The sequence below is a fragment of the Protopterus annectens genome, chromosome 1.part1, assembly GCF_019279795.1.
Source record: "Protopterus annectens isolate FY-2018-M chromosome 1.part1, PAN1.0, whole genome shotgun sequence".
Taxonomy (NCBI): Eukaryota; Metazoa; Chordata; order Ceratodontiformes; family Protopteridae; genus Protopterus; species Protopterus annectens.
The window spans coordinates 1,546,913,670-1,546,941,296 of NC_056726.1; the positions used below are offsets into that span (position 1 = coordinate 1,546,913,670).

Consider the following 27,627-nt stretch of genomic DNA (forward strand, 5'->3'; position numbering starts at 1 on the left):
GCCGATGGAGAAGCCTGCCTAGGTTTTTTGACAGTCGGTTCCGACAGACTGGTCGGAGCCGACACTTTTTTCTTTTTTGAAGGAGAGGAAGAGGAAGATAAAGCCTCCTCGAAGGATGGCTTAATCAAACCTTTTAGGATTCATTTGTTCTTCCTCTCCTGGAGGACTCTTGATGAAAAGGCGTGACACACGCTACATGACTCTTGTAGGTGCTTGGCGCCTAAACAATAAACGCACGAGAAGTGGTCGTCCGTTATGGACATCTTATAACCACACCTCTGGCACTTTTTAAACCCAGAGGGTCTATGCTCTTTGGACATGTCTAAAGTAGTAAGATCAATAACAGACAAAAAAAACTAGCAGTTAAAGTTCAAAATATAAAGATTTTTTTTTTTTTTTTTTAAAACAATACAGTCGCACAAAACACAGAAAAGGAGGGTCAAGACCCTCTAACTTAAGCGGGTACTTGACACACAATAAAAAGCTAGAATAGCAAAAGCAAATAGGGAAAGGCCCCTCTAACTTGAACAGGAAACCTTCCCTTAATGAAAAAACACAAATTCCTCAACAAATATATTCAATCACACTCGTATCACAACAATAGCTGTTAAAACAGCTTTTGGGTTCAAAATAAGCAAATTCCTGACAGGAAAAGCCTAAATAAAATAGTACTTAGCCCAGCCAAGTTGAGACCACGTCTTAGCTTGTAAGCGGCAAACGAGATCTGGGAGATTAGTGGTGGTGCATCCTGGGATAAGAAATAGCTCAGCCAATAAGAGGCCTCGCTCTATAGCATAGCGTGCCGAGTCGGAGCCGAGGGATCGGCTCCGAGCCCATCAGTATTGAATGTAGGCGAGATAGGATCACATAACATCTCTTGTTACAGTAAGGATGAATGACTATCTTTACCAATCTGGAAGACAATGACTCCCTGGTCCTAAGAATCTCCCAAGGATCATGAGTTGTACAGCACCTGCAGTCAATCAGCTCCACAGACAAGCATACGCACAGTGTCATGCAGGAGAGAGCATGCAAAATGTGCATGACAGAATCTGGATCAAAAATTTCGAAGTCTGCATGCCAAATAAGAGAAAAATGTGACCAGAAAGAAAAAATGTTTGTAAAGTCAATTTATTAGCTCACCACACTGACATTACTATTATCCATTTTTGAGGCTTAACTAAAAAAAAAAAAACACCACTGATATACATCCAACTAATGCAGCACGCGAGTGGCTAGTGGAAAAGCTCTCATTTTTTTAAACTGAAGAACTTGGACTTTAGATTAATTTTAGGCAAACAGAAGACACACAGCTACTACATGCAGGTCCACATTTGACACCACCAACACCCCAACCTCTACACCAGTGATTTCCCACTAACTAACATTCGTCTATTCAAAAAACTGTACACCTTTTGATTTCTTCCATTTCCATCTAAAACATTTTTATATTTATCTCAAAAGCAGATACAGCAGACAAAAGCTAAAGCAGTGTGGTGCCACTGAATTTTGTTGCTTACCACTACTGGGTCATCTTCTTCTACTACTGTTGGTTTTCCCTCTTTCTTCAACTGTTTTTTCTTTTCTTTTACCTATTTAAAAAAGGGACAAATCATACACTTATACACAAAGATGTTCAAAGAACAAATTCTGCTATATGTAACACAGGCCTCAGAATAAGATAAAGCTTGTACTATTGTGTCGGTTGCTATAAACACCATTACTCTGTACAATTTTCCCTTTTGGATGGCGCACTTACTCTTAATGCAGAAAATTCTTAATTGCATTATAAATAGCAATCTAAACAGTAACAAAATTATCTCTGCTGAAGTCAACATTAATGGTTTATTAGCAGAGTTCAGTGCGTTCTCTGCAATGAATTAAGGCTCTTTCATGGCCTTCCATAGTTGCTCTTCTTACCTCAACGTTGTTCATGGAGGTGTATCCTAGTGGCCCATACACACTACATCTCTACACTAAAGTTATGGAGTAGACACAATGCAAGGATACTTACTTCTGCCTGAAAGCAGGGTGCTTTAAAGAAAAAAAAAGAATACCAAGACAATGGAAATTTACTTACAGTGTTGTCCTACTGTCACAGCTGTTTATACAAGTTAAAGTGTTCCGTACATGAAGGAATATAACACCCTCAAAGGCCACAAAGATCATCTGATAAGACAATGCTAGGATATCAGACTCAAAACTGCACGTGTACCATTTCAATAAAATATCAGAAGGTGCCACAACTACAATCCTCAGCAAGGTAGAAAACAGCAGAAAAGCTAAAAGGAAAGCTTCAGTGCAAAAAGCAGTGAAGAAGTCCCCATCCGTAGTTGGAAATCCAAACTACTACATTTGGTAAAACTGTCATGTAAGGATGCATTAAGCGTGCCAGTTGTGGACATATTTCTGAAACAGACATTAGGACCAATCGCCCCCCAAATGAAGTGCTCTGTTCACTTTGTTGACCAAAAGCAAGCTACATTTTTGATGAGAAATAACCAATGCATTTGGCAAACAATTATGACAACATATTCTGCTCATTGTAAAAGGATTTCTTCCAAGGACAAATGCAATGAACAATAACACATTTACATATGCTCACTGAGGAGACAGACAATATTGTAATTACCTTTGGCTGTACAAAGTGCAGATGTGGACATACAGCAATTAAGAGTTGAGATTCCTACTGCCCCAGATAACAGAACAAAAACTGACAATAGCACACAGCTGATTTTACAAATCAAGTGATCAATTCTGCAAAGGATCCACCCTCCTGCACACCCACTCCTGATAAACGAAGGTTATGTGCTTACCATAAAGACAGATGTGTCCTCTTCTTTCATCCGTCTCATTCTGTGGGTCATTGGATCCGAAGCAGGCAGCCAAGACTTAACAGCTCCAAATTTCCACCTCCCTTCCCAAGATACAATGCCCTTCTTGTATCTTCTCAGTTTGCCCTACTCTACTTTGGGACATTTCTGAAAGAATGCCAATCATATGAAAAGGGTGGACTGCAGACAGGGTTCCAATTAAAAGCTTCAGGACGGTCTGCACAATGCACTTAAACAAAATGACAACTGCGAAAGGGAAAAGGTGGGAGGAATGGCTGAGACCGAGAAAAAATAACACAAATCTAGCATATGGCAAGTACCTAACTTTCATACCCCCATGTTGTCTTGCCTGTCTGCCTCAACCTGAGGGGCAGAGTCCCAAACCAGTCAAAGGAGGGTGATATCAAGAGAGAACATTTTGCAAAATGCTGAAGCCAAAGTCTGATCTGGTTCTAGACTGAATACCCAGTGTGTAAGAGTCACAAAGGCATGAATGAGACCAAGTAGCTGCTGCACAATCATCATCCAAAGAAGCCTGAGCTAAAAAGCAGCAGAGGCTGAAAAAGCTCTAAGTAGGGTTTAGAATTACCAGATAAAGGAATGCTTTTCAAAGAATATATAAAGAAAACACAAACTGGAAAGCCACCTTCACCGAGTTACAATAAAAAAATGGCTTGCTCAATCTAGTGGTTGAAAGACTAAGTTGATTTGATTTCCTAAGCATTTCTTTCCTGTCTAAATAAAGTCTCAATTGACTATGAGCATCCAAACAACGGAGTATGTACTCCCCCTTGTTACTAAGGTTAGGGAAGAACACTGGCAGATGAAGTGACTGGCTGAAGCTCAACTCAAGATGCCGCCTTATGCAGAAAAGATTAGTCCACAGAGTAGTTTGACTTTATATGGAAAATATGGTAAAGGGGAATGCAAAATACAGCTTGAAGTTCTTAAACCCTTCTGGCTGAGGTATTGCCAGCAAGTTTCCTCAGACAGCAACTTTAAAACTTTGGTAACAGCTAGCTCGAAGTAAGCTCTAGTCAATGCTTGGAGTAATGAAGCTAAATCCCAAACAGGGGAATGGCTTCTGAACAGGAGATCAAAGCAAAGGAAACCCTTCAAAAAGGGCAGACAGCTTCAGAGTGGCAATGGGAGCATTAGTCATATAGACTATGGCTGCTAACTGAACCTCAACAGAGGAATAACACCAGAACAGAAAAGATCAGTCAGTAAATCTAACATAGCATCTAAAGGGACAAAAGGGGACCAGGCTCTTAGTAGTGGCCCGAACAGAAAACCTTTTCCATTTACTAGTGTAAATCTTAGTCCAAGATTATTGGGAGGATGAAAGAACATAACATTTTTTTAACTGGACAGCCTCAGATTTCTGGCCATCCTTGGAACTGGGGAGGCTGAACCATTGAACCAAAGGATGGGATACATTGTCCAGAACTGTATAAAGAATCCAAGGTAGGTACAAAACATTAGTACACAAAGAGGAGCCATACTTGTCTCGGCCAAAAGGGGGATGCAATGACCATGGACGCTTGGCAACAGATTGCATTCTGTGGAAACTATCATCAGGGGCCAAACATGAAGTAGAACATCCCTCCATGACTGTCCCATGGGAGGAATAAGGGCAAAGAAACTGCTGCAATAAGTGTTGAATGGGGATGCCAAGAGATCGCAGCAAGACTGACCCCACTGGCTGATTAAGCCAATACCGCTGGGTTGAAGGACCATTTGTAAGTCATGAGGATGATCACACTCAAGGTGTCTGCTAGAAATTCTGCATCACCCTGGGATGTACATTCCTATTAGAAAGTGCTGCTTGAATAATTTCCTACTGCCAAACCCTCATCGCTATTGACATGAGGGGGGGGGGGGGACCCAATCATACACCTTACTTCTTTATGTACAAGACCACGGCAGCGCTGTCAGCTTGAATGGCTATTACATCCTTAGGGAGGACACCACTGTGATGCCCAAGAATTGGAAAAAATGGAACAAGAAGTACCTGGCCTGAACAACAGATACCCTTGAGGCTACCACCCTGCCATACTCTTGTTCAACAAGCAGACAAGGTTGCAGTAAGATCAAAATGAAATGCTCAAAATTAGGAATGATCGGCTGTGAGCCAAAAGTGCAGAAATCTCCTAAAGTGCCTCATGATCTTTGTGCAATACTAGGCGTCCTTGAGGTCTACCTAGCACATCCAGTTGTCTTTGCTCAGAAGGGGGGAGAATGAACTGCACTGTCATTTTGCAGAAATTGGTCTATTTCATATAATGACTTGCTGAGGTCCAAGATGGACCGGAGGCCCTATCTTTTTTTTCCTGCCACTAGAAAGAATCTTGAGTAAGACAATGGATGCGCTTTGGTCAGGTGGGACCTCTTGGATGAATTGATTTCACAACAGCTTTTAGGATTTCAGCTGCTGCTTCCCATCACGGCAAGGAAAGTACAGTTTTGTACCTACCATAAATGTAGATGTCCGATAGGAATGCATCTGCAGTCCTTACAAATGGGTTGTCCTGTCGTCAGGCAGCCCTTCGGTCGGCCGGATTCCAAAGTCTGGGTCTGGCCTCGGCTGGTGTCGCACTTCACCCGACGTCATAGCTGCAGTTATTCGGGTATAAAGGCATCAGCCAACGCCATTTTCCTCAGTGTTTCTTGCCCCAGATGCCAGGTGCCCTCTAGGAAGGCTAAATTTGGATAAATGCAAATGATTCCAAATAGTAGAGAGCAAATCAAAAAAATAAGCATGTATGTACATATATACAAACAAATACACCATAATAGATTCCCCCAGCTAGCTACAAGATGGGCAAATACCCTAGGAGTACCACAGAGGGGAAGGAGGTTGTGTAATCCTGACTGCAGATGCATTCCTATCGGACATCTACATTTATGGTAGGTACAAAACTGTACTATGTCCTTCAAGGATGCATCTGCAGTCCTTACAAATGGGTAGAATACCATAGCCAAACTGGGGGAGGAGGAGAAATGAAATTATGGTGTAGTTAAGATCCCTTGCAAAACAGCAGTGGCAAAACCTGCTCGGGATCTAGAGTATAAAGGTAAATTGTAATGCTTGGCAAATGTATGCACGGAGCTCCAAGTAGCAGCCTCTAAAATGTCTTTGGTAGCCACTCCTCGAAGAAAAGCTGTGGTAGTGGCTGTAGCCCTTGTAGAGTGAGGCCTGATGTTTTCTGGAGTTTTCTTCCCATGGTAGGAGTAACAAAATCTAATGCAATTTCCTATCCACTTAGAGATTGTCTGTTTTGAAATTGCTTTTCCTTCCATTCCTGTTGCATATGCTACCAGTAGCTGGTCAGTTTTTCTATTGCTCTTTGTCCTGTCCAGGTAGTAGCGTAATTGTCTATGCACATCCAAGGTATTCAGCAGTCTTTCTCCCCTGTTCTGTGGGTTGGGGAAGAATGTAGGTAGGTGGATAGCCTGATTCAAGGATACTTTGGAGACCACCTTAGGCATAAAAGTAGGATTTGTTCTCATGGACACTATCTTGATGGAAGATCAGGAAGGGCTGTACTGCCATTAATGCCTGTAGTTCAGATACCCTTCTTGCTGAAGTGATTGCCAGTAGGAAAGCAGTTTTCCATGATAAGTATTGTAATTCTGCTGTTGCTGCTGGTTCAAAAGGAGGGAGTGTCAATTTTTCTAGTACAAAGTTCAAGTCCCATGCTGGCAATGGTGGCTTCCTAGGAGGTTTTACATTTTTAATTCCTCTCAGAAACTGCCTGAGCAGAGGATGTGAAAAGACTGGAGGATCCAAGTCGTATTCTGCTGAAATAGCTGATGCATGAATCTTAATGAAAGAATAGGACAGTCCTTTGTGGAAGAGCTCTGCCAAGTATTCCAGGATGTTGGCTATGTTTACCTGCGACACATTCTCTCCTTTTTCATTACTCCAAATGGAATATCTTTTCCATTTTGCTGAATAATTTTTCCTTGTTGAGGGTCTGCGAGACTCCAAGATAATGTCTTTAACCCTTTGGGATAAATTTGGGTTATTTGTTCTTATGCAATGTTCCAGGCAGTTAGCTGCAGCGTTTTCAGGTTTGGATGCAGGGTGTTGTAGTTGTTCTGTGTTAACAGCAAGGGAACAAGGGGTAGGGGCCATATTTGTTCCCGAGACATGCTCCTCAGTAATGGGTACCAATGTTGTCTTGGCCAGTCTGGAGCTATCAGGATGATCCTTGGACGGTCCTCTTTGATCTTCAATAGCACCTTGTGCATCAAAGGAAGTGGTGGGAATGCATATGCTGTCAGGTTTTTCCAACTGAAAGATAGGGAGTCCACCTTCCAAGCAAGTGGGTGGTACGTCCTTGTGCAGAATTTCTTTAGTTGGTGATTGCGTGGGGATGCAAATAAGTCTATTTGAGGGAGTCCCCATTTTCTTGTAATGGTTTTGAAGATGTCCGGATGCAGCATCCATTCGTGGGCATCCGTGGTAGTCCTGCTTAGTATGTCTGCTAGAATGTTTTCTTTTCCTGATACAAAAATTGCTTGTAACTGGACGTTGTAACTCAGGGCCACATTCCAGAGGTCCATTGCCATCCGGCATAGAGGGTACGAATGTGTGCCTCCCTGTTTGTTGATGTACCACATAACTGTGGTGTTGTCTGTCCTTATCAACAGTTGACCTTGTCAAAGAAATGGTCTGAATGTCTGAATTGCCAGTTTTACTGCCAGCATTTCCTTTTGATTTATGTGTAGGTGCAGCTGGTCTTGAGTCCATAAGCCTTGTATGCACTTGTCCAGCATGTGGGGCCCCCAACCGAGGTCTGAGGCGTCCGTGGTGATGGTTTGGCTTGGTTGAGTGTTGTGGAAGGGCAATCCTTTGTTTGATTGACAGGCCTGAGCCCACCATTGGAATTCTTGCTTCAGGCATGGAATTATTGGAATTTGGGTTTCTAGGCTGTGCTTGTGCTGAGACCATAAATTCCTTAGGTACCACTGTAACTTTCTCATATGCAGTCTGGCATGTGGAACCAATATTATGCAGGATGCCATGAAACCCAAGGCTTGCAGGACTTTTCTTGCTGTTAGATGGTTCTGCTTTGTTAATGCCAAGAAGTATAGAGGAGTTGCTCCTGTTTTTCTACTGTTAGGAATGCCATTTGCTTGATGTGTCCAGCTCTGCACCCAAGAAGGTTATCCTTTGGGATGGTATCAGCCTTGACTTGTTTATATTGACTGTGTATCCCAGGGCTTGTAGTAGGTAAATGACCCTTTTCAAGTCTTCTGCTAACTTGATTTTGTTGTCCGCTTGTATCAGGCAGTCGTCCAGGTAAGGGTAAATTTGGATTCCTGGAGCCTGCAATGAGCAATTACTGATGCCAGGCATTTCGTGAACACACTGGGCAGTAGATAAGCCAAAGGGCAATGCTGAGAATTGATAATGCTCTGATCCTGCAAGAAATCTGAGGTATCTTCTGCAATTTGGTCGTATGGGGACGTGCAGGTATGCCTCCTTGAGATCTAGAGTTACCAGCCAAGACTCCTTGCCCAGCATGGGAAGAAGTTGCTGTAGGGTCAGCATTTTGAATTTTGGAACAATGAGGAATGTGTTTAAAGCGGACAGGTCGAGAATAGGTCTCCATTTGCTTTCTTTTCTTGGTACCAGGAAGAGTCTGGAGTAAAATCCCTGTCCTTGCTCCATAGATGGTACCTTTTCCACAGCTCTCATTTTTAATAATGGAGTTATTTGTTGTAGAGCTTCTGCCTTTTGATTTGGAGGTAGGTTTGGCATTCCTCTCTTCCCTGGTAGAGTATGGAAGTGAAACCTGTAACCTTGGTCTATTGTCTGCAAAATCCACTTGTCTCTTGTGATGTAGTGCCAGTTTACTGAAAATAAAGCTAGCTTCCCGCCCAAGGGTGCTTCTAGTTGTTCCCTGGTAGGCGGTGCTAGAGCCAAGTCACTGTGATTGTCCTGTAGTAGTGGTGGTGGCTGTGTCTGTGGCTGCACCTCGCTGGTTGTTACCCTGTCACTGGCGTCCCCTGTAGGCACCCCTGGATTGATTTCGGCCTCTTGAACGCCTATTCCTGCCTCTCTGGGCTCTGGAGAAGTCTGGAAAGGACCAATTCTTGGAGGGCCAATTTCTGCTAAACCTTGGAGGTTGGACCTGTAAGAAATCTTTCACTGTTTGGACAGATTTTGCCTTCTCTTCCATCTTCTTCAGCACTTGTTGTGCAGGAGAGCCAAACAAATTGATCTTGTCCATGGGAGCATCAAGTAGTTTTGGTTTCACATGGTCTGGTAAGGACTGCTCTTTTAACCATGCATGCCTTCTGATAACTGTTCCAGTCATGGCTGATCTAAAGGAAGCCTCCAGTGCATCATAGCCGCATTTTTAAGGAATGGTTACTGACCTGCTGAATGTTATGTACCATTTCCTGAACAGATTTTTTGTCTAATGGTTCATCTGAGGACAGCTTTTTGGTTAACTGGTCTAGCATAAATTCTTGATACTGGATCATGTGGAATTGACAGTTCAATGCTCTAGCTGAAAGAGTAGCAGAAGTGTAAACTTTTTTACCCCATCTCTCTAAGGACCTGGATTCCCTTTCAGAGGGGAGGGGGTTTTTGGCAGAGGTAGCTGCTACAGCCTTAGGACCCTGTGAGATAGTCTCGGGATCTGTAAAAGGAGCCTTATACAAATGGTGATGTGTATCCGGGACCCTGTAGTACCTATCGGGCTTAGCAGGGGCCGGAGGAAGAGAATCAGGAGCAGTACAAGCATCATTAAATGCATCATCTACAACAGGGAGAACTGGAGGAATGGCTAAAGGCCTATGTTGTGGTAAATGCAGGAAGGTTCTAAGCCTCTTTCTAGAGTCTGAAAAATCCTGGCCCTGCCACTGAAATTGTTCCCTCATAGCATGTAAGGATTCCCCAAAGGAAAATTCCTCAGGCGGAGAGGCAGAAGGGATGGACTCTTCAGCATCAGAGTCTTCATAAGGGGAGAAAGAAGCCTCTGGAGGGTTTGAATTATCTGAATAATCAGAGGAATCATCTGTAGAAACTGGTTCAGGGGGCTCTGCTCTAGGCCTCTTCTCTGGAGGTGGGTGAGAGGCCCTGTCTATGTGAGATTGGGATCCCCGGATTAAAGAAATTAGATCCTCTGCTAGACTAAGCATTTGTGAACTAGAGCTAGGCCTGTGATAGGGGGTCTTAGCAGGCACAGATTTAGATGTTTTAGCTGCTTTAGCCCTGGCAAAAGCCTTAATGGACATGGACGCAGGTGGCCTAGCAGCTCCACGTGCAGGGGTAGAGATATCCAAGGGAATAGTGTCAGATAATTCCTGAGAAACTGCAAGAGCAGGAGGGATATCAGAAGCCGATTCCACGAGGTTGGAAGAGGCCTCGGTAGGAGGTAAGTTTTCGGCTGAAGGAAGAACCGCTTGCTCGGTTTCAGCCGAAACCGAGACACTCGCGGTTGGCCTAACCGCGGTTTCGGCCGAAACCGCAGACCGCGAGTGTCGGTCCTTTTCCTTGCGCTTTTTTGATATTTGCGTAGTCGGAGGATCCGACGGCATAATGTAAGCAAAATCGGAGCCGAAAAACTCCTCAGCAAATTCCGACCGACGTCTAAGCGTCCATCGGTTAAAAGAAGCACAGGCTAGACAAGCTGCTACGTCGTGGTCTGGGCCTAAACAAGGTAAGCAGTAAGAGTGGAAATCTTTATGAGGTATTTGTTTCCCACAAGTTAAACAGTTATTCACTTTTTCTGACATCGGCTGAGGCAAGAAAGAGTCCCCAACGGGGTACTTAGCTTTTTAGAAGTCTTCGGTAGTAGTAGAAGTATTCGGTAGTAGTAATCTCTGGTTCTGACCGACCGGCACTTGCAACCGGCACTTGCGAACAGCTTCTGCTTCGGGCGCCACGCGGCAAGAAAGACTGAGGAAAATGGCGTCGGCTGATGCCTTTATACCCGAATAACTGCAGCTATGACGTCGGGTGAAGTGCGACACCAGCCGAGGCCAGACCCAGACTTTGGAATCCGGCCGACCAAAGGGCTGCCTGACGACAGGACAACCCATTTGTAAGGACTGCAGATGCATCCTTGAAGGACATTGGATTTTTGTCTTTCATTTGGGACAAAGAGAATGGAGTAGCCTCTGGAAATGACTCAACAACCAAACTTCAGGTGTGATGACCTGAGATTGAGGGTGAAGAGCCAAGCATTCTCAAATACTGCCTCCAGAGTGCTGCAAACTGTTCAGAAATGCTGAAGGGCTTCAGCAAAAATGGGCCCTAGAAGCCTTGATACTGCAGACTGCCCCTGCTCCTAGGATAGTGTCCATTGGGGTTCTTCTCCTCTGCCACAGGGGGAACCCTCCACCTGGGGTGCCCTGGAAAAATTGTTAGGACTTGCTAAAGAACACACTGATTTTTCTCCCCTTCTGGTTCCTGGAAACCATCCTCTGTAGGGTAGAGAAACTGACAACTATGGCAAACAAAGTCTTCCCCCTTCTTGCTCAGTCTTGGTCAATCTGTCTTACTTTAGTCCCAAGCAAGGCATTTCCATCAAAGGGATACTGACAAAGGACACCTTAAAGCAGTCCACAAAATTACATAAATGCATCCAGGCATGCCTGTGCATGGTGATACCTGAACCTGCCATGCGGGCCGTACCATCTGCTGCAAACAAATCTGAAATGGACATCAGAGACAATAGAGTGTCTAAACCCTTGTGAATGTCGAGAAACTCTTGTGACGCCACTGACTCAGACATCCTGATATTTAAATCTCTATGGAGTCTAGCGAGGAGGGCCAAATAATTCAATGTACGGTGGGCAAATGCAGAGGAAGCATGAGTTTACTTCACAAAATGGCCAAGTACCAGTGACTTTCTGCTTTGGGGGTAGACTGCTGTACACACTCCTTGGAGATTTCCTTTTTGGCAGCTGCATCAAATACAATGGCATCCATTGCAGGACTGCTCCAAAACGTCCTATACTTGAGAATAAAACAAAAACCTTCACTGGCTTCCAAGGGGGTGGGTTCCATCACATCAGGTTCTCCCCAAGACATCTGGGACATCAAATCGACAAAGGCAACCAGAGGGGGTGCCACCTAGGACATGGATGTGCCCGAAACAAAAGCCTCGAGAAAAAATGACTCTGGGGAAGGGACTTTGGTGATCCACCCCCTCGGTCTCATCAATTCCAGCAAACTGCCAAAGGAGTGTTCCCGAGGAATTATGGTGGGATCCATCCCCTTCAAAGAGTTTGACGTACTCACTGAGGGACTCCTCAGAGAAGTCCAAGTGCTTCTTATTGCACTTGTTCTTCACATGCCTCCCAGGGAGGTGACGCTGGAGGGGACATGGAAACAGCAGGGGAAGTCCAAGCCTAGGACTGCTCAAGGCCTAAGGGTGCTGGCTGTTCCCAAGTCAATTAATGTGAGCCCGAAGTTCCAGATGGGTCTAAGCAGAGGTGCTCAAGGGGAGAGAAGAGCAAGACTCTGTGCCTAACCTGACTCCAAGACCTTGGCTCTGATCTCATGGCTCCAGGATGTACTTGGCTCCAAGGAATTTGGAGTCAAAAACATCAAGGAAGAAGCTACAGCTTGAGGCAGCCAAGCTATCAGCACTGACAAATGAACTAGAGGAGGAAATAGCAAGAGTCAGAGCTGAAAAAGGGAGACCCTCCATCACCAGAACCCAGGGTGAGGGAATAGTCCCCCCAAGGTACATACGAGCCATGAAGAAGATACAAGTTACTCCAAGCTGGAATTCCTTACATTCTTGGAAAACTTAGCACATGAAGATGACATTGCTGAAGATGGCTTGGAGGATCTAGGCAGAAGTAAAAATAGTTCTCTCAGATCTGACAGGGAGACATCTAGTAGGGACTGGGTGAAGACTCGAGAAAATTCCAGACTGGGAGTTACAGATCAAGAATGAGTGAAGCTGATTCAGCCACCAGCAGGAAAGGGCTTAGGATACTCTGTATGGAAACCTGGTAAGTCTGAGCCTGGAGCCATAGCAGTAGAAGATCTGTACAAAGTGGAAACATTGGAACATCCTGTCTGAGTCAGAGGCACCAAAGATCATGGAATGTAGCAAAAAAAGACAAACACCTCTGGGGTAAGGTACCTCCAAATCAAGGAATATGTAGAATAAAAAGAGATGAGTAGGTACTCCACGACTATCGAAGCAAACCAGTCCACAGAAAAAATGTAACTGGACTAAACTTTTATTGAGTAAGCGCTTTCACGTCTCCACGAACGCTTCTTCAGACTTAAACTATTAAAACAACTTCCAACATCCTTTTAAATATCAGTTCCACAAAGCTAATAGCCAATGGACTGCTACCTAAGCAACCACATGATAGAATCACCAAAAAACAAAATCTTAACATATTTCATCATTGTGTGAATATTAAAATTCTTAAAACTCCTATATTAATGAATGTATGAAACAAAAATACACGAGAAAAGGTATATATATGAATCTATAAAAGATATACATATATATATTTATATGTAAAAATATTCATAAACTCTATTATATAAATCACTTAAAATATTTATTAAAAACTCGTAAGAATATTCCTATAGCATACATCAAACTGTCCAAGACAATATGCAGAAAATTAGAGATAATATATAAAACTCTTATTTTCTAAGATATATGTATATGCATATAATCAATATATATCTGTATAAATAAATAAAAGCAACTGAGACTGCATTTAAATGTTTCAAGGGGCGGTCAAGCAAAAATGGCTTCAATGAAACTGTCATTTAAACCATGTCCTCTGTCCGCATGTAACCTAATTATCCATTTGCCTTCTTCCTTTTCTGTAAAAGTATCGCTTTACCTGCTGTCTGTATTGTACTCCCCCCCCCCCCCCCGATACATATAATTATCTGACCTGCCTTCCATTACTGTCCTACTGAAGGGAGTTGTATATGTTTAACGACTGTGTAATGTTACTTAGTCACAAGAGAGATACAATATATGCTACCTTGTTTTAATATCTTATCTAGTTCTCTGTATTAGATTGTTTTACTACTTATACTTGATTACAACTGTTGCTTAATTTGTTGATGGGATGCTATTTCATTGAATACCTGTGCTAACACTGTCTCTTTTTGTTTTTCTTCTCCTTTTTTTCTACCTTCTTTTTTCCCAAAGCTCTAAGCTCTAGCTCTACTCCTGCCCTAAGTGGCTCCTAACTTGTGTCTGACGAACTTGGCCTTCCTCCAGTGACTGTAACTTGAATTACATCACCCTACCCTGTCCATTCTAGGAACAGAAAGTATGTTTGGGCTCCAATATTGTTGATGTGTGTTTGACTCCCATTGGGTCCCCTAAAAGAGTTTACAACAGCTAGTTCTCCAGCCTCAAACAGCCAGCTACCTCTCGCTCCTTACCTCCCCCCCCTTTTTTTCTGTGCTCACTTCTCATCCAGCTACTCTTTTACCTTATGTTTTTCCCCTTACCTCCTCATTTTCCTTCCTCGCTTTTATTCCCCTCCCACTGTCCTTTCCACCTGAACTATAAAGCTACTACCTTGCTGCTACCTTGGCTCCTTCTGGCCCTATTCAGACTGTAAAGCTCATTCACTGTCCTTTTTCTTAGTAACCTCCACTTTCTACCCTAACTGCCTATTTATCCGCCTTCTTATCTATTTCTGACTCCTTATCTGTAACCTGCTTTTTCCCTATCTCACCTCTCTCTGTCCTCCTGCTGTATGCTTTACAATACCTCTATATTATCTAACACTGTTTAATCTTACTGGTGCTCTCTAATCCTATTACTACCCTTTCCTGCTATACTACCTGCATCTCTGATGGTCTCCTTTCTCATCTCTTCTTCTGTGGTTTCTTCTGCTCCCTCTTGGCTCACTCCGCTCCTCCCTACCCCCAATTCCCACCCACCCCCAGGGGTCCTATTCTTATAGCTACCCAGCCACACCCCCTATCACACCTATCCACTCCTTCCCCAGCATTTTCTTGCCCACCCCTCAACACACCCCCTATACTCTTACCTCTTCCTCTTCGTCTTCTCTACTACCTTTCCCACTAGTTCAGACTCTCTCCTCCTTTTCTATATATCGCTTTTCTCTCTCCACTCTCCTCACCAGTCTTACCCCTCTCTATACACTTCAGTATACTGCAGTTCTCACCCAACCAATAGTATACTGTAGTTCTCCTCTACCTTCCTAGCTGACATACTTCCACCCTTATTCTTACCTCCTACATCTTTCTCTCTGATTTCTCCTTTTCTTTATCTCTATACATAATGACTTCCTACTATCCAACACTTCATACTCTATCACTCCTACTCCTAACCTCCCTATTCTCTACTTACCAACTTACCTTCTTTGAAAACTCACTTACTATCCTGCCTAATTTCACAAAAAGACACCTCAACCATATACACCTTCACACCCTACTCCAATGCTACAACCACCCCTAACTATCTTCTTCCTAAATTTCACAGACTATCTCACCTCACCTATATCCTGCCCTCAGATAAAAAAACTAAACTTCTAACCTTTTTTAATAGTAACATAACAACCAAACTAGGAAGTCCCACCTTACTAGATGGTGACATACACCCCAACCCAGGCCCAACTGACCCCTCACCTCAACTACACTCTTCCAATCTCACTAATACATTCATCATAGCGCACCTTAACATTCAAAGTTTAAACAATAAAATACCCCACCTTCATGCCCTCCTTGACACCTATTCTTTTGACATTCTATGCCTCTCTGAAACCTGGCTAAAGTCAGGCACTAAGGACTCTGAAATAATACCCCAAGGCTATAACATACTTAGACAAGACAGAACAAAACGTAAAGGTGGTGGGGTAGCAATCCTTTTTAAAAATCATCTTATCACTACTCTACCAACTTGTCCAAACCAGGATAGCAAAATAGAAGCCATCACAACTAAACTCCAACTAAATGCTAAAAAAGCCCTTTATATCATATGCATGTACCTACCTCCAGGCAACAATATTCCAATATTAGAAGACTTTCTTAGTTTGGTTTCGACCACCTACCCACAGGAAACTATAATCCTAGGCGACTTTAACATAGACTGGAACAATATTAATGCTGAAAATCCCTCCTCCCACATTAACCTTCACAGTTTCTCCCAAAAAATCACCTCAACTACTAGATTCAATAAGCACAGTAAAAGAGAAAGCATATTAGACTGGATACTCACAAACAATGTTAACAAAATATATAAAGTAGGTACCATGCCAGATGAAGTCAGTGATCACTTCCTAACTTATATCTCTAGAGAAAAGTCAGATTGTTTAAACACCCCAAATATTAGACAAATTCGCTGTACCAAGCATTTTAACAAAGACCTTTTTCTAGCTGAACTTAGCGCGTGCAACTGGAATTCACTAAAAACACTGCCTCTTGACGATGCAGCTTTATTCTTTAATACTACTTTCTTATCCATTCTTAATAGACATGCTCCAGAGCGTTCCATTAGAATGAAATCAAAAACAGCCCCATGGCTTTCTAAAGAAACTAAGAAACTCATCCTCATTAAAAATAAAGTTTGGACCAAATGGAGAAGCCATAGAAATAACCCAGATTTTCTTCACTACCACCAGCTTAGAAATCAGACTAAGAAATCAATAATCTCTGACAAAAAGAAATTCTACTGTGAACTTCAGCAAACTCATCTTAACAATTCCAGACAATTCTGGCTATCAGTAAATAGACTCCTCTCACCAGGTACAGCCAGAACTCCCACCCCACTAAATGCCAACCCTGACACCCCTCTCCAAACTGCAAATACTTTTAATTCTTTTTTCTCCGAAACTATTCAATCCCTAGCTAGACAAATGAACACCAACAACTACCACCCCCATACAACCCACCTAAATCTTCTCACAATTTCTCTCTAAAACCTATATCTACCTCTTACATCTACAGACTCATTCACAAACTGAAACCATGTACACCTTCAGCTGATAAGCTCCCTGCTTTTCCTCCAAAAAGCAGCCAAAGAAATTGCATACCCAATATCCATACTCATAAACAGAACTATCCAGGAGGGTTCCATCCCAAATATCTGGAAAGTCTCCCATATTATTCCACTACATAAAGGTGGTAATTCTATTGACTACTCCAACTTTAGACCAATTGCTCTCCTCTCACCCATAGCCAAAATTATGGAGAAATGTATTCACCAGCAACTAGTACAATATCTCTCTCTACACAACATCATAGCACACTGTCAGCATGGCTTTAGACCTCATCACAGCACCACCACCGCCCTTCTTTCCTTTACAGATACTATCTACAAAAATCGCAACAATAATCTTCTCTCTTCTGCTCTCTTCATTGATCTCTCAAAAGCATTTGACATGGTCAACCACTCTCTCTTAACTAACATTTTTCAATCTCTTTCATTTGATAACCTAGCTATTAAATGGTTTACATCATATCTTAACAACAGACAACAAGCAGTCATATGGGAAAACCAAATCTCTACTCTTTTGCCTATTTCCATCGGAGTTCCTCAGGGCTCCATTCTTGGCCCTCTTCTCTTCTCCCTCTTCATCAATGATCTTCATTCTGCTATCCCACAAGCAACCTGCATTCAATATGCAGACGATTCAACCCTTATTTGTTCTGCTCCATCCCTACAGAACTGATCTCACTCACCCAAAATGTATTTAATACAGTTGAAACATGGTTCTCTAAACGATTCCTCCTACTTAATGCCAAAAACTAAACTTCTCCTTTTTACCCCCACAACTCGGACCCCCCCTTTAAACTTCTCCATCAGCTCAAACACTAACACCATCATCTCTCCCGATTCTACAACAAAACTGCTAGGAATAACCATAGACAATAATCTCTCCTTCGATCAACACATTAACAACACCATAAAATTAGTTAACAGAAAAATAGGATCCCTTTATCGAATTAAACCCTTTCTAACCCCAGCAACTAGAAATAAGATAGCTCAATCCCATCTCTTAGCCACGCTACTATATGCCTCCCCTATTTATACCAACCTTAAGAAATCCAATCTAACTAAATTAGCAACCTGCTACAATAATATAGCTCGCTTCGCAACTGGTAACCCCTTCAGAACCCATCATTGTCTTAACTTAAAACTTTTAGGCTGGCTTGAATTCCAAAACTACTTGCAAATCCCTCAACTCTCTATTGCCCATAGTACACTATACCAACCTGACAACACCCCTATTCTCTCTCTCAACTGATAATCCCTTATAACAATCTCAACTCTCTGCGCTCTTCTCACAAACTGATGGCCAAATCAATTAAGTCTAACAACTCTGCTGGTGACTGTCTCTTCACAAATACAGTAGGTAGAATTTGGAATCTTCTACCTAGTGATATAACTCTGACTACATCTTTGCCTCTTTTCAAACAGAAAATTAAACTGTACTTCCAAAACCACTGGCTCTGCTCCTGCAGTACACCTGACTAACTTACCCTATTTCTTAAACTGTTACTCCTCCACTCCTTTCCTCTTTACTCCAACTCCTGTTTCTGATTCTACTACTATTAGAACTTTATGTATTATATACTTTTCTGCAAAATCTGTTGGAATTAACGAACAGTACATTTCTTTCCTCAGGAAAATTTTTTTATTACTGTTGAATATCTCTCTTGCAATGTTATATTCCCTATAAGCTGTATTTCTTAAGTGACCTAGTTGTATGTAATGTATTAGTAGATAGTGGAGCTTTTCTCCTCGGGCCTCTGCTGAAAATGGACTTGATATCCAGCCAGACTAGCCCGGTCAACAAATGTAAAATAAAATAAAATAAATAATTACTAATATTTTTTTTTTTTGCAATATGATACAACACATACTTTCTAGTTTTAGAACTTATACATGCTACCAAAAGGCTACGAAATATTAGTAATTATACAGAAAAGGAAGCAGGCAAATGGATAATTAGGTTACATGCGAAAAGAGGACATGGTTTAAATGACAGAGTTTCATTGAAGCCATTTTGCTTGACCGTATATATCTTATAAAATAAGAGTTTTATATATTATCTCTAATTTTCTGCATATTGTATTGGACAGTTTGATATATGCTATAGGAATATGTTCTTATGAGTTTTTAATAAATATTTTATTTTAAGTGATTTATATAATAGAGTTTATGAATATTTTTACATATATTTTTATAGATTCATTACATACCTTTTCTCATATATTTTTGTTTCATACATTCATTAATATAGGAGTTTTAAGAATTTTAATATTGTTCACACAATGATGAAATATATTAAGATTTTGTTTTTTGGTGATTCTATCATGTGGTTGCTTATGTAGCAGTCCATTGGCTATTAGCTTTGTGTAACTGACATTTAAAAGGATGTTGGAAGTTGTTTTAATAGTTTAAGTCTGAAGAAGCATTCGTGGAGACGTGAAAGCGCTTACTCAATAAAAGTTTAGTCCAGTTGTTACATTTTTCCTGTGGACTGGTTTGCTTCGATAGTCGTGGAGTACCTACTCATCTCCTTTTATTCAAAGATCGTGGAATGTTCAGATCCAGTTGTTCAAGGGATGAAGCGAAATCTTTATGGCGCTCTCTCCTTAAATCTAGCTTTTTTTTTCTCTTCCTGTCCTCCATCAGACTTATCTTTACGCTCCTCCTCTCTTTCTTGCTCTCTCATCTCCGCTCCGGATTTTTAGCAGGAGAATGGGACAAATGAATTTGGGTGGTGGTAGCCACCAAAGGAAACGTGCCATTTAGGACCAACGTAGCCCACCAATTAGTGATAGCACTGGGCTATAAGGCAGCGCATGCTTAGCACGAGTATGGGTGGGACAGAACCAGACACGCTCATCATGCAAGTCAAGGGGGTGGGGGTGGCAACTTGTGCCCACAGCCCATACATTCTTTGAAATCTGAAGCCGGTTTCTCCTTGTTCAAGGCATAGCAGCACATCCTTTACGTAAGTTCAGAGGATGTTGCGGACTTGTTCTGCAGTTTATCTTTTTTCCCCTGATTTGGGACTCCATTTTGTATGCCAAAATTTCAAAAGCAGACACATCTACTATATGCTATGAGATGGGGCCTTAATGTCAGAAGTCCAAAAGCAACTACACAGTCACAGTGGTTTCTGCCAGATGAAGCATCATGTTATTTATACAGAAAGCATAACTTTTTAAATGTACTTGGAGAGTTGAGAAAATATCCATTTTCAAGGGCCTTTTTCAGGATTCTGAATACAGAAACTGTCTGCAGTACATGCACAGGTTTTACAATTACTCATATCTGGATGTCATCCATGCTATATTTGAATAAGGTGACAAAGGCAAAGAAGGAACTGAATGATGTCGTCCTCTATATCAGGACAGGAGAAGCCAACCTACCAGCAGAACACCAAAATGCATTTTCCCTGATGGGGTCTGGGGATGTTTGCGGGGAAATCGACTACTTCACAAAACTTCAGTTCCTTTGTTTTTCAGACTTTATTCCTGGAGGAGGGAGAATTAATAACTTCTTGTGGCTTCATTGCCAGATGTCTAAGGTGGTTGAGACTACTTAAATTTTTAGTTGCAGGGTACGTTTTCTACTGCACTCAGCTTTGTCCCAAACTTTTACACAAAGCTTTAAGTCATCCAGACGTTTGTTTTCATTAGTCTAGTAACTCTGGGGAAGAATTTATTCTGCAAGATGAACACAGCAGTATTCAGGGAATTAGCCACAGAGTTAGAGTCCTTTTAAGGATAATAGTCCCAACAAACCAAAAGCCATAGCAAACTGCTGGTCCTTGTGGTATAAAATAAACCCAAGCACAAAAACACCATAAGAGATTAACTCCTTGTGTTATGTTTCTGTTATAACAATAGTCTAATCAAAGCTACTGAGTTCTTTTTCCATGGTGGTGGTACTGTACTGGCTTTCTGGGATGGAAGGTGTGAAGTACTGGTGGTGATTTGTTACGTAGAGGGATGCTGTACTTAAAGGAGATTGTGCTATGGACCAACAGCAGAAGACTAGATATAGAGATGTACGCAGGATAATTTTGTAATAAGGTCTTAGTAGTGTTTAATACATTTATTTAACATTTGTTTACTGGGAAAGTCTGACTTGGAACAAAGCCAATTTTCAGAAGAGGCCCGGGGTGAAATGCTCCAGACGCACGTCTTTGTTACATGGGAGGAATACGGAGCACCCGACTCGCACAAACTCAGGGAGGACATGCAGACTCCACACAGAAGGCACTCCAGCAGAGAATCAAACTTGAGAACCTCTTGCTGTGAGGCAACAAAGCTACTGCTGCGCCATCCAAATATAATCATGCATGTCATTGTTTTCAGTGCCTAGTAAGTTAATACAGAAACGGCCCATTACAACACTGCACCATCCAAACATAATCATGCATGTCATGGTTTTCAGTGCCTAGTAAGTTCATACAGAAACGGCACATTACAATAATGTTAGCGGATCTGGTATGCTGCAGTTTGCCAACAAGTAGCGGCTTGAGATGATTTTGTTTTTTTTTGGGAACAGGGAGGTAGGCTTACTGTGAGGACAGTGTTATGATTTTATGGAGATTTTGGTTTTGAGCCAGTCTGGGTTTGTCATTTACAAAGGAGTTCTCAGTTACAAAGGACATGTTAATGTCTTTGTTAAGGAATATGACGGCACTTCCTACAATTCTTGACCATGGACTTGAAATGAAATGTATTTAAATCCTGTTGTGTGGTATGATAAATCTGGGCTACCTGTATACCAACATGATTCTGTAATGACTATGTGGGCAATCAAGAAAACTGCTACTGACAGCTGCCCTACCACAAATCTCGGGTACTATCTGTGTTCCTTGAAGAGGAGTACATGGCACATAGCAATCGCTGAGACCTAGTGAACCTTGGACAACCCAACAGCCTAAGAGTGGAAGCAAGGACTTAAAACTTAACATATGGAACTTGAGTTTTTAGGAACATTCTAGAATACATCTCCATGAACACGATTCATCTCAATGGAATGACATCTACTGTTCCAAATACAAAGACTTCTGACAGGTGCATACCTATAAAAGCCCCCTGGTCTTCTGGTACTGGAGTCCAGCATTTTCTTAGGAGCTCAGTCAAGAATTAGAGCTTGTACCCTATGGAAACTGTATGTAGTACCCACTTGTGTTTATCCACATGATGGTAACAAGACGTCAGATGACAATGTACTCTGGGAGCAACAAAACATAGGGAAGAAGTTTCAGGGACTGGGTAGATTTTCTTAAGAAGAGAAGTGAGTATAACAGAAAAGGCAGAGTTGCTCCTTGGAAGCGATTGCACCCCAAGGGCCAACAAGTCCTCTAACCTCCTGCTGCATCCCCTCAAACTCCCTGTGGCTGACCATCAGCTACTACCAGCACCCAGCACCTCTCCTCGTTCAGAGAGTCTACCGGACTTCCCTTTGCCTCTCTAGAGCTCAACCTGATGCACTATATGAGCTGCTGAAGATGTCAAGGACATACTGATGCTGGGGTGTGTGTGCCCTAATTCCTACCAACTTTTTTATTTAGGGATCTACCCCATGTTGTGAAGACTAAATGGCCTGGGAAATTTCAAAAACAAATCTTAAGTTCTTAAGAGAGATAATTACTCTCAGAATAAGGAGGCAAAATTTAACATTTTAGAAACTGTAAGGTGGTCTGCAGTCCCAAATTTGGGCGCATATCTTACAGCAGCTGTGGGATGCGATATCTTAAGGGTCATAAATCCTTGGAGACAGATTTGGTTTTGGGTTGAAATACAAGTAATATATTTATTCTCTTCTCCATCAAGGTCGCAGAATGTAAGCTGGGTGTGGGAGTTCTTGGCATGTTCTCTTTTCGCTTCAAGTCTGGATTTATTTAAATGTATCAGGATTTGGTTTAATAGGAGTTCTCTCACTTATAAGCAATCTATTTTTTTGGACAGAATGGATTATGGCTAACATTTTTTAAAAATGTTTATGTTGAGTTTTGTTCAAATGAACAGCAAAGAAAACCTGCTTTTGGTGGCAATATTTACACCTTTCCTCTTTAGTAAGCTCAAAGGAGAAGGACTGGAAAAGTGAAAATGTCTTTATTACCATCTTCTTCTGGTCAGCTAAAATTGGCCACTTGGTATAAATGGCTCACACACACACTCTTCTGGCAACTCTTTCAGTCTTTTAAATAACCCATGGGAGGATTGATAATGACTAGAACTTTTGGATGATGATTAGAGTGAAGTATTTATAGGCTGCCATCACCCAGATATACGTAAACATATTTATTTTGCCTTTTACAGAATAATCCACTGCTGTCAATACTTTGCTGCTAGGCTATAGCAGAGAACTCAATGGCTACAAGTTGCCTGCTGGCAGTGTATTTTTAGTGTGGCAGATGACCAGATCATATTATGGTACTTCCCAATTATTCCCCACGTGTGGGTTAAATTACATCACTCTACATGTTGGGATTCATAGGTCACATTACTAATGTCTTTAGTCTTTTCTCAGTTAGGGGTCGCCACAGCGGAACTCCAGTCTGCTAATGATTGGCAGTGGATTTTTTACGGTGCAGAGGTGCCAACTCAATGCCCAACCTTCAAAGAAGGCACACCCATTCACACACGCACCTGAATTCAAAGGCCGCATTACTGAATCTAAATGGTTACTGGCCCTTTGTAATGTTACGGTTTTGGTATCTGGTGACTCATGGATCACCATCAGAATTGAAGTAACCTCTTCATTAGCTACTATTTTTAGACTTTGGAAAGTACAGTTTTGTACCTACCATAAATGTAGATGTCCGATAGACATGCAACTGCAGTCATAACATGTGGGTTGTCCTGCCTCAGGCAGCCCTCGGTCGGCCGGATTCCAAAGTCTGGGTCCGATGGCTGATGTCGCATTTTCTCTCCGACGTCAGAGCGGCTGGAGTACATAAGCATCAGCCGACGCCATTTTCTTCAGTGTTTCTTGCCCCAGATGCCAGGTGCCCTCCAAGGAAGGCTGTAATCAAATTGGAAGACAAAAACAGGATTCCAAACAAATAAATGAGCAATAAAACAAATACACCATAACAGATATCCCCAGCTAAGAGAAACAGGGATAGGAGTGGACCCTAGGCATAGAGGGGTATGTAGGGAGGGAAAATCCGACTGCAGTTGCATGTCTATCGGACATCTACATTTATGGTAGGTACAAAACTGTACTATGTCCTTCAAGAATGCAACTGCAGTCATAACATGTGGGTAGAATACCATAGCTTAGCTGGGGGAGGAGGAATGCTCTAGGAAAAGGATGGTGTGGCAATCAAACCCTGCAGGACTGCCGAAGCAAAGCCTGCTCTGGATCTGGAGTATAGAGGGAGATTGTAGTGTTTGGAGAACGTATGCACGGAGCTCCATGTAGCAGCTTCTAGAATGTCCTTGGTAGGCACCCCTCTTAAGAATGCTGTAGAGGTGGCTGTAGCTCTGGTGGAATGTGGTCTGATATTGGCTGGAACAGTCTTTCCATGAAAGGAATAACAGAATCTGATGCAATGTCCAATCCATTTAGAAATAGTCTGTTTTGAAATTGCTTTTCCTTGTACTGCAGGGGCGTAAGCTACAAAAAGTTGTTCAGACTTCCTACTGGCCTTGGTTCTGTCCAGGTAGTATCTAAGTTGTCTGTGAATGTCCAAGGTATGCAACAGTCTTTCCCCCTTATTCTCAGGATTGGGGAAGAAAGCAGGCAGATGAATGGCTTGATTTAAAGAAACCCTAGATACCACCTTTGGCATAAAAGTAGGGTTGGTCCTTAATGAAACCCTGTCTCTGTAAAAAATAATAAAGGGTGGTATTGCCATTAGGGCCTGTAGCTCCGAAACCCTTCTTGCTGAGGTAATTGCCAACAGGAAAGCTGTCTTCCATGAGAGAAATTGCAAGTCAACTGAAGCTGCTGGCTCAAATGGAGGTAGAGTCAGTTTTTCTAAGACAAAATTGAGGTCCCAGGCTGGCACTGGGGCCTTCCTTGGTGGCTTAATGTTCTTGATTCCCCTGATGAATTGCCTTAATAAGGGGTGAGAAAAAACAGGAGGATCAGTGTTGTATCTAGCTGAAATAGCAGATGCATGTATCCTTATGGAAGAATATGAGAGGCCGTTCTTTAACATATCTGCCAAATATTCCAAGATGAGTGGGATGTTCAACAATGATGCATCATGCCCCTTGCTGGTATTCCAATTGCTGAATCTTTTCCACTTTGCTAAGTAGACCTTTCTGGTGGATGGTCTTCGAGCCTCTGTTAATATCCGCTGAACTTCCTTGGAGAAAGATAAGCTGAAGTTATTTATGGGATCTCCCAGGCTGTTAGCTGCAGTGTCTGAAGATTTGGATGCAGTGTTTCGAAATTGTGTTGAGTCAAAAGTAGAGGCCACTGGGGAAGGGCCCACCTCCTGGTGTGACATATGCTCCGTAGTAGTGGGTACCAGTGTTGTCTTGGCCAGTCCGAGCTATTATGATTCCCTTGGGTTTCTCTGCTTTGATCTTTAGTAATACTGAGGTCATCAGTGGCAGAGGTGGGAATGCATAGATTGCTAGGGAGTTCCAGTTGAATGAGAGGGCATCTATTTTCCAAGCTTTTGGATGGTATGTCCTTGTGCAAAATTTTGGTAGAAGATGGTTGAGGTGAGAGGCAAATAGGTCCACTTCTGGCTTGCCCCATGTCGAAGTGAGTTGTCTGAAGGCCTTCGGATGTAACCTCCACTCGTGTGGATCTGTGAAATTCCTGCTTAGGCTGTCTGCCAACACATTGTCTTTTCCTGGAACAAACTGGGATTGTAACTGGATGTTCAGGCTCAGTGATTTCTCCCAAAGCTGCATTGTCAGTCTGCAAAGGGGGTAAGAGTGGGTGCCCCCTGCTTGTTTATGTACCACATCACAGTGGTGTTGTCTGTCCGTATCATTAAAAGGCCTTGCTGGAGTTGGTGTTGAAAGGCCTCGATGACATGCATTACTGCCAGCATTTCCTTTTGGTTTATATGCAGATGTGTTTCCTTTGGAGACCATTGTCCTTGTATACACCTGCCTTCCATGTGCGCCCCCCATCCAAGGTCTGAGGCGTCTGTAGTCATGGTCTGCGTTATCTGTGGTTTTTTGAATGACATACCTGTGTTTGCCTGGCTCACCGAGGCCCACCATAGGAATTCCTTTTGTAGGCATGGAATGAGTGGTATGATTGTCTCCAAGTTGTTGCTGTGTTGAGACCAAATGCTTTTTAGGTACCATTGAAGCTTTCTCATGTGTAGTTTTGCTAATGGGACCAGGAGAATGCAGGATGCCATGTAACCCAGGGCCTGTAGGAATCTCCTTGCAGTCATTTGGGTGAGTTTTGCCAAACCTTTGAAGTAATGAGTTAACTTCTCTTGCTTGTCTTCTGTCAGGTAAGCCATCTGAGAGGCTGTGTCCAGTTTGGCTCCTAAGAAGATTATTTGCTGGGATGGCTGCAGTCTTGACTTTTGGAAGTTGACTGTGTATCCCAGAGCTTGAAGTAATCGTATGACATAATCCAGGTTTTTTTCAACATCAATTTGTCGTCCGCTTGTATGAGGCAGTCGTCCAGGTACGGGTAAATTTGTATACCCTGGAGCCTGCAATGAGCAATTACTGAAGCCAGGCATTTTGTAAATACTCTGGGCGCAGTAGATAAGCCAAATGGCAATGCTGAGAATTGATAATGCTCTGGCCCTGCAAGAAATCTGAGGTCTCCATTGAGATTCTTTTCTTGGAACAAGGAACAGTCTTGAGTAAAACCCCTGGTCTTGTTCTTGTTGTGGAACTCTTTCTATTGCTTTCATCCGAGTCAGCAGAGTGATTTGCTTGACAGCCTCTGCCCTCCGATTTTGTGGTAGGTTTGGCATGCCTTGTTTTCTTGGTAAGGTATGAAAGTGAAACCTGTACCCTCGGTCTATAATGTCCAAAATCCATTTGTCCTTTGTCAGTCTGTGCCAGTTTTCTGCAAACAGAGATAATTTCCAAAGGGAGCTTCTAGTTGTTCCCTGGTAGGCGGTAGTAGAGGAAAGTCATTGAGATTGTGGTTGTGGGGCAGGTGAAACCCCTGCGTCACTTCTTTGGTTTCCTTGCTGCCATTGTCGTCCCCTGTAAGGGCCTCTGTATTGGCCTCTTCCTCGGCCACGTCTGTTCTTACCCCTTTGAAACTTTTCTGGATTAGGAAAGGACCAGTTTTTTGAAGGCCAATTCCTACTGAATCTGGGGGGTTGAACCTGGAGGAAATCTTTCACAGTCTGAACTAATTTTGCTTTTTCTTCGATGGTCTTTAACACATCCTTAGCATTTGTACCAAAAAGCTTGTTCTTTTCCAAAAGTGCATCCAGAAGTTTTGCTTTTACATGATCTGGTAGAGGTTGATCTTTTAACCAAGCATGTCTACGAATGACTGCCCCTGTCATAGCTGCCCTACATGAAGCTTCCAGTGCATCATATCCACACTGCAGGAAGTGATTGCTTACTTGCTGAGTGTTATGTACAGCTTCCTGCAAAGTCTTCCTGTCTAAAGGATCAGGAGTGGCTGTTTTTTGTAAATCTTCTAACAGATAATCCTGATATTGTAACATATGAAAAAGGCAATTTAAAGCTCTCATAGATAAGGTAGTGGATGTGTAAACCTTTTTGCCCCATCTCTCTAATGACCTAGCTTCCTTGTTGGAGGGCAAAGGATTTTTTGAGGTGGAGGCTGAAACTCCTTTAGGCCCCTGTGAGATAGTTTCCAAATCAACAGTATGGGCCCTGAATAAATGGGAATGAGTT

At 42.4% G+C, this 27,627-nt stretch overlaps 1 protein-coding gene across 1 annotated transcript in view; it reads right to left on the reverse strand.

The window, feature by feature from the left end:
- The window catches only part of DNAJC8 (DnaJ heat shock protein family (Hsp40) member C8), a 411,176-nt gene that overhangs the window by 98,239 nt on the left and 285,310 nt on the right, over window positions 1-27,627 (reverse strand). The window contains exon 6 of the mRNA XM_044083052.1: window positions 1,521-1,592. Within this exon, the coding sequence (XP_043938987.1) occupies window positions 1,521-1,592 (72 nt within the window). The remainder of the gene's footprint in view (window positions 1-1,520; window positions 1,593-27,627) is intronic.